General features: G+C 47.5%; 1 protein-coding gene across 3 annotated transcripts in view; it reads right to left on the reverse strand.

The window, feature by feature from the left end:
* The window catches only part of s100p (S100 calcium binding protein P), an 86,876-nt gene that overhangs the window by 44,907 nt on the left and 29,715 nt on the right, over positions 1 to 12,254 (reverse strand). For all 3 annotated transcript variants that reach the window (XM_072474362.1, XM_072474363.1, XM_072474364.1), the window contains one exon: positions 4,681 to 4,721. In XM_072474362.1, the coding sequence (XP_072330463.1) occupies positions 4,681 to 4,682 (2 nt within the window). In that variant the 5' untranslated portion in view covers positions 4,683 to 4,721. The remainder of the gene's footprint in view (positions 1 to 4,680; positions 4,722 to 12,254) is intronic.

The raw sequence follows: 12,254 nt of genomic DNA on the forward strand, positions 1-12,254 counted from the left end.
CATATAGCCTCACTGCCCTCTGAGGTGTCCTCCCACAGTACAGCTGTGATATTCTCCCTAACCAGTAGCGCAACTCCGCCACCCCTTTTACAGCCCCCTCTATCCCGCCTGAAACATCTAAATCCTGGAACGTTTAGCTGCCAATCCTGCCCTTCCCTCAACCAGGTCTCTGTAATGGCAACAACATCATAGTTCCAAGTACTAATCCAAGCTCTAAGTTCATCTGCCTTACCCGTAATACTTCTTGCATTAAAACATATGCACTTCAGGCCACCAGACCCGCTGTGTTCAGCAACTTCTCCCTGTCTGCTCTGCCTCAGAGCCCCACTGTCCCTATTCCCTAGTTCTCCCTCAATGCTCTCACCTTCTGACCTATTGCTCCCGTGTCCACCCCCCCTGCCATACTAGTTTAAACCCTCCCGTGTGACACTAGCAAACCTCGCGGCCAGGATATTTATGCCTCTCCAGTTTAGATGCAACCCGTCCTTCTTATATAGGTCACACCTGCCCCGGAAGAGCTCCCAGTGGTCCAGATAACGGAAACCCTCCCTCCTACACCAGCTGTTTAGCCACGTGTTTAGCTGCTCTATCTTCCTATTGCTAGCTTCACTGGCACGTGGCACAGGGAGTAATCCCGAGATTACACCCCTAGAGGTTCTGTCTTTTAACTTTCTGCCTAGCTCCCTGAACTCCTGCTGCAGGACCTCATGCCCCTTCCTGCCTATGTCGTTAGTACCAATATGTACAACGACCTCTGCCTGTTTGCCCTCCCCCTTCAGGATGCCCTCTACCCGTTCGGAGACATCCTGGACCCTGGCAGCAGGGAGGCAACATACCATCCTGGAGTCTCTTTCAGGTCCACAGAAGCGCCTATCTGTGCCCCTGACTATAGAGTCCCCTATTACTATTGCTCTTCTGCGCTTTGACCCTCCCTTCTGAACATCAGAGCCAGCCGTGGTGCCACTGCTCTGGCTGCTGCTGTTTTCCCCTGATAGGCTATCCCCCCCAACAGTATCCAAAGGGGTATACCTGTTCGAGAGGGGGACAACCACAGGGGATTCCTGCACTGACTGCCTGCCCTTTATAGTGGTCACCCATTTCTCTGCCTGCACCTTGGGTGTGACCACATTTATATAACTGCGATCTATGACGCTTTCCGCCACCTGCATGCTCCTAAGTGCATCCAATTGCTGCTCCAACCGAATCATGCGGTCTGTGAGGAGCTCCAGTTGGGTGCACTTTCTGCAGATGAAGCCGTTCGGGACGCTGGAAGCCTCACGGACCTGCCACATCTCACAGTCAGAGCACTGCACCCCTCTAACTGACATTGCGTCAATTAATTAAAATTAAAAGTTTTAAATGTTTTAAAATATTTTTAAAAAAGCAGAAGGTATTGAGCACTTGCCACATATTGGTAGTCTCCTATCTCAAAAGGCCACCATTGACGAGGAAATCCAACACCAGATCAGCTGTGCCTGTTCAGACTATTACTAACTATGACAGTATGATTTTGACAACAAAAAGAGCTCTGAAAGTCTTGATTACAGAGCAGTGTCATTACCATACTCCTGTGCTGCAGTATCATTGGCATATAAGAGTACTAGAGAAATTCCACCAGCAAAGCCTCGGCCGCAACCTCTGGATTCAATGGGAGGACAGTTGAACAATCCTTCTTAATGACGACTCCACAAGCATTCAGGCAAAACTCTTGCACAATCAACTTTGATGGACTGGACACTCTGCCCAGATGACTGAAAACCATCTTCCCCATCAGGGGAGGTTTTCTGAATTGTCAAATGGCCAACATGGCGGAGAAGGTCAAAGTAAGCTCTCCAAAGACTCTCTGAAACTCTCCTTGAAGTGTGGCAGAATTGACATTAATGTCTGGGATGAGCTTGCTATCAATTGTTCAGAATGGCAACAACTTCATCAAAGTGCAGCAGGCTTTGAGTCACAGCATCTTAATAATGAGGCAGATTGGTGACAGAGAGACAAAGAAAGGGAAGAATGTTCTTCACTTAGAATCTCACTAGCTCGTGGACATTACAGCCCCATATGCCCAAAAATATGTGGGTTGGGAATTGATCTGTTCATCCATACGTGAGACCCATGTCAGAAATCACACTCCTGACTAGACGTCATCCTTGAATCAAGAGACAGCCAACAATGACGAGAACTAATTCAATTTATTGGCACAACCCTACAACAAACTTGAAAGCTGTTGCTACCATTAACAGCTGATTATGTCATTAATTTATTTGATTTATAAAGCATCTGGTGCAAAGTCTTACGACATGAATCATATTATAAGACCTTCAGGCCAATTTTTTTCCCATAGGTTATAATCTAAAGAGTAGACGGGAATATAATCATGAATGCATTATATACATCTTACATTCTAAATAATACTTGAATAAAATCATACCAGAAAAGCACATTCATATTCCATTTCAAAACAAAGATTTAAGCGGCACCGTAGCACAGTGGCTAGCACTGTTGCTTCACAGCTTCTGGGTCCCAGGTTCGATTCCCGGCATCGGTCACTGTATGTGTGGAATCTGCACATTCTCCCCATGTTTGCGTGAGTTTCCTCCGGGTGCTCCGGTTTCCTCCCACAAGTCCTGAAAGACGTGCTGTTAGGTAATTTGGACATTCTGAAGTCTCCCTCAGTGTACCCAAACAGGAGCCGGAATGTGGCGACTAGAGGACTTTCACATTAACTTCATTGCAGTGTTAATGTAAGCCTACTTATGACAATAAAGATTTATAAAGGTTTATCATTGTCAGCCAATCTAAATGCAAGATAAATTTACAAGCAGCATCAGTAAGAATCCATTAAATTAGGAACAAAACCTACAATTAGTTGCAGAAAGGAACATTAATTGTATGATATTGGGTGTACTTTTAAACACCAAGAATGGGTAGGTTTGGATCAAGTTCGAGGTTCAAAAAATATAAATTTCAAACCCAACCACAAACCAGATTATGAAGATTAGGAGTGTCTCAGCAATCTTCAGCCTTCTCCACTCCATAACCTCAGAGACATCTCATCTAGTCCTGGTTACTTCTCATTTGTTTAAGTACAACCAGCCGATCTGATACCCCCACTTTATCAATCCTTAGCTCATCCATGTCTCAACTGTGTCCTCTTGGGCAATTTTCCTTGATAAAGATTTAAAAACTTTAAAAACTTAAGGAAAATGCTGGACTGTGGGGACGGAGCAGAGGAGTGAAATTAGTTTAGATTGCTTCAGCAAAGAGCCAGCTTGTCCACACTTCCTTCAGTTTTGTAATTTTTATAGTTAAAACTTATTAATCACAGAAACATTTGGGCAAGATTTAATGGAAAATAAAACAGAATTCCGGTTTGGGCTTGCAACACTGAGAATAACCCTGCTGTTAAGGGGAATCTGCTTCTTTTTCGGGCCTCTGCGAGGACCGCCCTGCCGAGGCCACACTTAGACCCATTTCCTGCACTCATGAGCTCAGCTCGCCAGTTCAGGAAGAGATTGTGGCACCATTTTAAAATGGCACCTCCATCTCTCCATATAATGATATAATGTTGGATATGGTTTGAATACTTTACTAACCAAAGCAAACATTTTCTGGAATTCTTGTCAAAATGTATGAGCAGGAAGAGTGACACAATGACAGCCATCCACTATGACTCAGTTGGTGATATTTACCTCTGAGTGTTCAGTAACTTAGGTGCAAACGTCTAGGCTGGCACCCCGGTGCAGTACTGAGAGAGAATTGCAACACCAACGATGCTATCTTTCAGATGATATATTAAACTGAGGGCTTGTTTTCTCTCTCATGTAGACATAAAAGATCCTGCGATAATATTTTTAAGAGCAGCAGAGTTATCTTCAGCCCCGGCCAATATTTATTGTTCAATCAACATCACTAATATTTGGTGGTTATCACATTGGGAGCTTTCTGTATAGAAAATAGCTGCCGTGTTTCCTCCATCACAACAGTGTCTACACTTTCCCAACAGTGTCTACACTTCAAATGTACTTCATTATCTGTAAAGTGTTTTGGGATATGCTTAGGCCATGAAAGGTGTGATATAAATTATTTTCTGATGCTACCTGTAGGAAACTGCAGCAGCTGGCGATTTTAATCTTTTGGAAACTGGAAGTCTTGGCCCTATAGGTATTTCCAATTGCTGTTCCAATAACCTGGTTCAGTTTGGTTTACCTCTGTCTATTTTCTTATAAGTACCAGAAATATCTCCCGAGAACATTACTTTTGCCCTTAGTACTATATTTTTCATGATTTAAGATTTGTTTCCTGATTTGCTTGTGATTTAAGTAAAAGATGAGAAAGCACAGGCTACATATAGGAGGTCTTGTGGCACAGTGATAGCATTCCTATCTCTGAACCAGGCCTCTGGATTCAAGTCCAACACCAGGGTTTGCCAACCATTGCTAGTCACAGTGCAGTTGAATTGGGCTCATAATCTTGCCACTATTTCCCAAAAGCAAAGTAAGTGTGTGAAGATGCATTTAAAAAAAAGGCCACCTTGAAAAATTCAACACTTTTTTTGTTTATGTTATTTCTAAAGAAATTACATTCTCGAAAACAAACTACCACACAACTTTTTTTATAAATGAAGATCATGAAAACTATCCACTGCAGTTGTTGAAAATTAATCAGAAAGAGAGATGTACTTACATTGTCAACAGGCAGGTAGAAGACTTGCAGGAATATATATTCTGTGGGATATATGACATATGCTTGTTGAATAAATGCATGTATTCAATGTTTAAGACACGTGGTACTTTCCCCTGGGGAGATACTCTTTCTAAATTTCAAACTTGTTTACTGACAACAGAGTCATTAAAATATAATGAAAAACATTTCTGGTAATCAATCATGATGATAATTCTAAAACAGGTTTTATTCAGATCTGCACCTGAGTAGATGAACTCTTTCGAGTCATAGAATCATACAGCACAGAAAAGGCCCTTCGCCCATCGTGTCTGCGCCGGTCAAACATGACCACCAATGGGAGAAAATGTGACAAAGGAGGAGAATAAAAATATTTTTTTAAAAACATGACCACCTAACTATTTTGCATATTAAAGTGAGACTAGCTGTCTCGCTCTAATATGCAATTTTCCTTAAAAGTGATCCCGCCCACAATGGGTCGGATTTACATTGCGATGTTTCGCGAGATCACATTGGACCATGCTTCTCACGAGGCATTGCGAGCCGGGTAGATCCCGAGAGCGGGGTCTCCCAGCTTCTATTGGCCATCGGCGAGCTGCTTTTCAGGCGCAGCGTGGCCATTGGGTCGTGCCCAATACTTTTATAGATTATGTTATGATGTCTGTCATTATGACTTCCATGTTATAATAACCCTCTTTGTGAAAATATTTCCTCTAACCTTTCCCTTTAATTATCTGGTGATAATCCTGAGATCATGACCATTCAATTGCCGTTTCTAATTCAAATACTACAATTAATTTACTATACATCTTAAACCATTGCAGCAGGAAGGGTAGGCCTTAGTTTAATGTTTCCTCTGAATTACTGCACCTGCGGCAATATATTGGTCTTGTAATCGTGTCAACCTTGAATATTTGCTGAAGTTGAACTGACCCTCTGATCCCAAGGGAAGGATTATACCAAAGGCTTCAGCTGGTATATCCAAATCTCTCATATGGCTAAGTTGATTGGTTTTGTGCACTCATTACTTGGAAGGTGAAGGTCTAAATTGGGTATGGGAATAAAGAGATCTTTGAGAACAAATACACCAGTCACTAAAGTTTACTCCAAAGGTTAGCAAGGGCATCAAAGAGTAAACCAAGCAGTAAGTTTTATTTCTAAAGGAATGGAATTGACAAGTATGAGAGCCATGCTAAACCTGTATCGAACTTTGGTTAGATTATGCTTAGAGTACTGTGTGCACCTCTGGTCACAATATATTACAAAAAAAGGGGATATAGAGACCCATAAGAGGGCACAGAGAAGATTTACTGGGTTGATACCAGACATGCTTGGATATATATATATAAATATATATCAGGAAATGATTCACAGACGTGGGGCGCGATTCTCCGCTCCCGCGCCGGTTGGGAGAATTGCCTGGGTCGCTAGATTTTCCCGCAACGCCGGTCCGACGCCCTCCCGCGATTCTCCCAAGCGGCGAGAATGGCGAGTTCGTCGCGGTGCAGTCTGGAGAACCGCCCGAGACACCCAAAATGGCGATTCTCCGGCACCCCTGCTATTCTCAGGCCCGGATGGGCCGAGCGGCCAGCCCAAAACGGTGGGTTACCCCCGGCGCCGTCCACACCTGGTCGCTGCCGGCAGGAACAGCGCGGGAACGCTGGGGGGGCGGCCTGCGGGGGGGGGGGGGGAGGTGGGATCCTGCACCGGGGGGGCCTGAAATGGGGTCTGGCCTGCGATCGGTGCCCACCGATCGTTGGGCCGTCCTCTCTGAAGGAGGACTACCTTTCTTCCGCAGCCCCGCAAGATCCGTCTGACATCTTCTTACGGGGCGGACGCAGAGAGGACGGGAACCACGCATGCGCGGGTGACGGCAGTTATGCGCCGCCGGCCGTGTCATGTATGCGGCGGCGGCTTTACATGGCGCCAAGGCATGGCGCGCGCAAATGATGCGGCGTCGCTCCTAGCCCATTATCGGGCCCTGAATCGGTCGGGATCGGGGCCGTTTCACGCTGTCGTGAACCTTGATGGCGTTCACAATGGCGCAAACACTCTGCCTCCATTTCGGAGAATCCCGTCCTAGGTCTCCTTTCTCTTGGAAAATACTTTAGTGTTATAAATGTTTTGACAAAGTAGATCCGGAGAGAATGTTTCCTCTTTGTGGTGTTGGGCGTTCTGACACACAGATGAGCCAACACAGTTGTATTTGGTACAACGCTGTTTTATTCAAACTTACTATCTACAGTTTTGTCTTGATACTATGCATGTGGGGACTCCCTGTCTGTGATGTTAAAACAGGTCTTGTCGTTGTCCTTGTCCCCAGATCTACTGCCCACCAGGTGTCGTGTTTATCCTTTTATACTGTCCCTGTCTTTGTCTGTGATTGGTTGTGGTGTTGTGTGTTCTGATTTGTCTGTTGGTGTGTCTATCATGATGTGTGTGTTTGAATATCATGACATTCCCCCTTTTTACAAAGATATGTGCCTACGTGGTTATAAATATAATCGTGTCGTGAGTGCATCTAAGAGTGTGTGTGTGTGTTGTGTACAGCATGTGCATATGACGTAACTATTTACATGGGGCGATGTCGGGTGTGTCATGCTAATGAGGTTGTACCATAACAAAACATGAATGCGAAAAAAAACTTTGAATAGTGGTCCGGTCAAACGATATCTGGAATGATAAACAACAACAGGCTATAATACAGTAGTGTTTAACTTTTTAAACGTATGAACAGTGTTATAAGTCCAGTCTAATTGGTGTGCGATGAATTCGGGTTGACCGCCTCAAGGGTGGGTCAAGAACCACCGGCTGATGTGCAAGCCTGGCCATGGGTGGCGATGGAAGGTGCGTGATCTGCGGCAGCTCCACGAAGTCATCCTCGGAAGCCTGTTGAGGATCCGGCGTGTGTGTACAGTGTGGCTGCGAGCGTGGAAGTCGGCGAAGGGCGCGCCGATTGCAGCGACGCACTGAACCATCCGGCATGCGTATCAGGAACGAGCGGGGAGCCACACGTCGGAGAACTTCGGCCGGTGCTGACCAGCCACCATGCGGTAGATGGATGCGTACTTTGTCTCCGGAGGACAGGGGGGGAAGGTCCGTCGCCCGTGTGTCGTACAGACTCTTCTGGCGATCACGCTGTATTTGCATCTTACGAAGAACCGTATCATGGTCCGTTGTTGGTGCCAGGATGGATGGCACCGTCGTCCTGAGGGAGCGACCCATCAGGAGCTGTGCTGGCGAGAGACCCGTGGCTAGCGGGGCCGATCAATAGGCCAGCAAGGTGAGGTTAAAGTCCGATCCGGCAGCAGCCGCCTTGCAGAGGAGCCGCTTGGCAATGTGAACGCCCTTCTCTGCCTTCCCATTCGACTGTGGATGTAGAGGGCTGGACGTCACATGAGTGAAACCATATGCTGCGGCAAAGGACGACCAATCACGGCTGGCGAAATAGGGTCCATTGTCCGACATGACAGTCATTGGAATGCCATGGCGAGCAAATGTTTCCTTGCAGGCCCCAATGACTGCGGACGACGTCAGATCATGTAGAGGTATGACTTCCGGGTAATTGGAAAGTAATCTATAATAATGATGTAATCTCTGCCGAGCGGTGAAATAGGTCAACACCCACCTTCACCCAGGGGGACGTCACCATCTCGTGTGGTAGAAGCGTCTCCGGAGGTTGCGCCAGCTGAAACCTGTGACAGGTTGTGTAATTGAGCACCATGTTGGCTATGTCTTCATTAATACTCGGCCAATATACCGCCTCTCGGGCCCTCCGTCTGCATTTCTCGACTCCCAAGTGGCCTTCGTGTAGTTGATTAAGAATCATCTGGCGCATGCTGTGTGGAATGACAATCCTGTCTAACTTCATAAGGACCCCGTCAATGTTGGTAAGGTCATCTCGCACATTATAAAACTGCGGGCACTGCCCTTTGAGCCACCCTTCCGCCATGTGGCGCATCACTCGCTGTAGAAGGGGGTCAGTCGCTGTCTCTGCGCGTATGCGGGCCAGACTTGGGTCGTCAGCCGGCAGATTTGCTGCTGTCAGAGTAACGTGTGCCTCAATTTGACATACGAACCCCTCCACATCTGGTGGTGTGCTCACTGCTCGGGAGTGCGTGTCCGCCACGATGAGATCCTCCCCGGAGTGTAGATCAGTTCAAAATCATACCTCCTGAGTTTAAGTAAGATGCGCTGGAGGCGAGGGGTCATGTCGTTCAGGTCCTTGTTTATTATGTTGACCAGGGGACGGTGGTCAGTTTCGACCGTGAATCGTGGAAGACCATACACATAATCGTGGAGCTTGTCCAATCCGGTTAACAAGCCCAGGCATTCTTTTTCTATTTGCGCGTAGCGCTGTTCCGTAGGGGTCATGGCTCGTGAGGCATATGCAACCGGGGCCCATGACGACGTGCTATCTTTCTGCAAGAGTACTGCTCCAATACCAGATTGGCTGGCATCCGTTGAGATTTTTGTGGGGCGAGCCGTGTCGAAGAACGCCAACACTGGTGCCGTGACCAGTTTGTGCTTGAGCTCCTCCCATTCCAGCTGGTGCGATTGTTGCCATTGGAATTCTGTTGATTTCTTCACGAGATGGCGCATAGCCGTTGTATGAGAAGCAAGGTTGGGAATGAACTTCCCAAGGAAGTTGACCATGCCCAAGAATCTTAGGACAGCCTTCTTGTCAGCCGGCCGTGGCATGGCTGTGATGGCGGTAATTTTGTCTGCATCGGGACGGACCCCTGATTGTGAGATGTGGTCCCCGAGGAACTTCAGCTCAGTCTGGCCAAAAGCACACTTGGCGCGGTTGAGACGCAGGCCATTTTGTCGTATGCGGGCGAAGACGCGTCGTAGACGATGCATGTGCTCCTGCGGAGTGGTGGACCAAATGATGATATCGTCCACATATACACGTACCCCTTCGATGCCTTCCATCATCTGCTCCATGATTCGGTGGAAAACCTCAGATGCCGAGATGATGCCAAATGGCATCCGGTTGTAGCAGAATCTGCCGAAAGGGGTGTTAAACGTGCATAGCCTTCGGCTGGCTGGGTCCAATTGGATCTGCCAAAATCCTTTGGACGCATCCAGTTTGGTAAATATTTTGACTTGGGCCATCTCGCTGGTGATTTCCTCTCGTTTGGGGATGGGATAGTGTTCCCGCATAATGTTGTTATTTAGATCTTTAGGATCTCGCCAGAGGGCTTTTTTACACAGACCATGGAGCTGACCCATGGTGTGGGCTCCGTGACCCTGGATAGGACCCCTTGGTCCTGAAGAGCCTGCAGCTGCAACTTGAGGCGGTCTTTGAGTGGCGCAGGAACCCTGCGAGGTACGTGAACGACCGGGATGGCGTCCGGTTTGAGGCGAATCTTGTAAGTGTATGGCAATGTCCCCATGCCTTCAAATACCTCCTGGTTGTGAGCAAGGAGGGAATGGAGATTTGCGTGGAACTCAGCATCCGGGAAGTCGGATATCTCATCTGGAGAGAGAGACATAATGCGCTGAGAGAGACATAATGCGCTGTACCAGGTGAAGGACCTTACACGCCTGTGCGCCCAGTAACAAATCTTTTGATGAGCCAACAACTTCGAAGGGGAGTGTGGCCGTGTGCGTTTTGTGAGTTACCTGTAGCTGGCAAGAACCCATGGACGAGATGACGTTCCCGTTATAATCAACCATCTTGAGCCGGGATGGCGTGATGGGTGGTTTGACCTTCATGGCCTGGAATTCAGAATATGCAATCAGGTTGGCGGATGTGCCGGTGTCCAGACGGAAGGTGACGTGCGATCGGTTGACCGTTAGGGTGGCACTCCACTCATCGCCTGGATTGATGGCGTTGACCCTGTTTACATCGATGACGGAAACCCGGAAGGCATCCTGGTCACCTGCATCATTTAGCTGGAAGTCTTGATGCATGGGCTGGATGGTCCTGACGTGTCTGCGAGGTTGTCGGAGATGTGTAGGATCCATGGGTTGAGCCGCACGACAGTAGGCAGCATAGTGGCCCATCTTGCCACATCAGAGGCACTGTCGGTTTTGTACAGCTCCACAGTTGCCGCACGTCATGACGTCACGGTGTTCGTTGCGCCACTGCGCATGCGCAGTGCGATCTTGCATTGGGCGCGCCTGCGCGGTGCGTCCCTCGATGTTGCCGTTGGTTTTGGCGTGCACAAGCGCGGGAGACCGCGAAAAGTGCGGGAAGCGGCCGCTCTCGTCAGGGCCGCGGGTCGGGAGATAATCGATGGCCTGGATGCGTTCGGCGTCGTGGGCAGCCTGGCTTGCCGATTCAACGGCTGGGGACCCTCTCCGTGCCAATTCGGATGCCTGAAATCGGGCAAAACGGCTGGTTGCATTCTCGTGGAGGACACAGGCTTCCACTGCAAATGCTAAGGTGAGGCTTTTGATTTTAAGAAGCTGCTGGCATAGGCCACTGGAGGCAACGCCAAAAACAATCTGGTCCCTGATCATGGACTCTGAGGTGTTGCCATAACCGCAGGACTGCGCTAGAATTCAGAGGTGCGTCAAAAAGGGTTGAAAAAGCTCCTCCTTACCTTGCAGGCGTTGCTGAAAGAGATATCTTTCAAAACTTTCATTCACTTCAACATTAAAGTGCTGGTCTAGCTTGAGGATGACTATGTCATACTTGGATTGGTTTTCGCCTTCTTCGAACACCAGTGAGTTGAAGACATCTATGGTGTGCTGACCTGCGTAGGAGAGGAGCATTGCAATCTTTGTTTCGTCCGAGGCACTCTGTCTTTCATTGGCTCGGATGTACAGGTCGAATCACTGCTTGAAGAGCTTCCAATTGGTACCAAGGTTCCCCGCGACTTGCAACGGCTGCGGTTTATTGGTGAGGTCCATGTCCAGAATGGCAGGTTAGTCGGCAGGTATCGATCCACTCCTGTACCATGTGGTGTTGGGCGTTCTGACACACAGATGAGCCAACACAGTTGTATTTGGTACAACGCTGTTTTATTCAAACTTACTATCTACAGTTTTGTCTTGATACTCTGCACGTGGGGACTCCCTGTCTGTGATGTTAAAACAGGTCTTGTCGTTGTCCTTGTCCCCAGATCTACTGCCCACCAGGTGTCGTGTTTGTCCTTTTATACTGTCCCTGTCTTTGTCTGTGATTGGTTGTGGTGTTGTGTGTTCTGATTTGTCTGTTGGTGTGTCTATCATGTTGTGTGTGTTTGAATATCATGACACTCTTTGTGGAAGAACATAACAAGAGGCTGTCAACTTAAGTTAGTCACAAACAAATCCAGTTGGGAATTCAGAAGAAACTTCTTTTCCCCAAGAGTGGTGGGAATGTGGAATTCACTGCCACAGGGAATGGTTGAAGTGACTAACATGGATGCATTAAAGGGAAATCTATACAAACATCTGAGGGAGAAGAGATAGATATATTTAAGTTAAGATGGGACGTCTCTTATATGGAACTAAAGTGCCAGCAGGGATTGGTGCGGCCAAATGGCCTGAAACTGTGCAGCATATCCTATGTAAGCATGTTTTATGGCACTGAATGCAGGAAGAAATTATATATATTTTTAATTCTGTGCTGGCTACTTAGG

The sequence above is a fragment of the Scyliorhinus torazame genome, chromosome 14 (assembly GCF_047496885.1).
Source record: "Scyliorhinus torazame isolate Kashiwa2021f chromosome 14, sScyTor2.1, whole genome shotgun sequence".
Taxonomy (NCBI): Eukaryota; Metazoa; Chordata; class Chondrichthyes; order Carcharhiniformes; family Scyliorhinidae; genus Scyliorhinus; species Scyliorhinus torazame.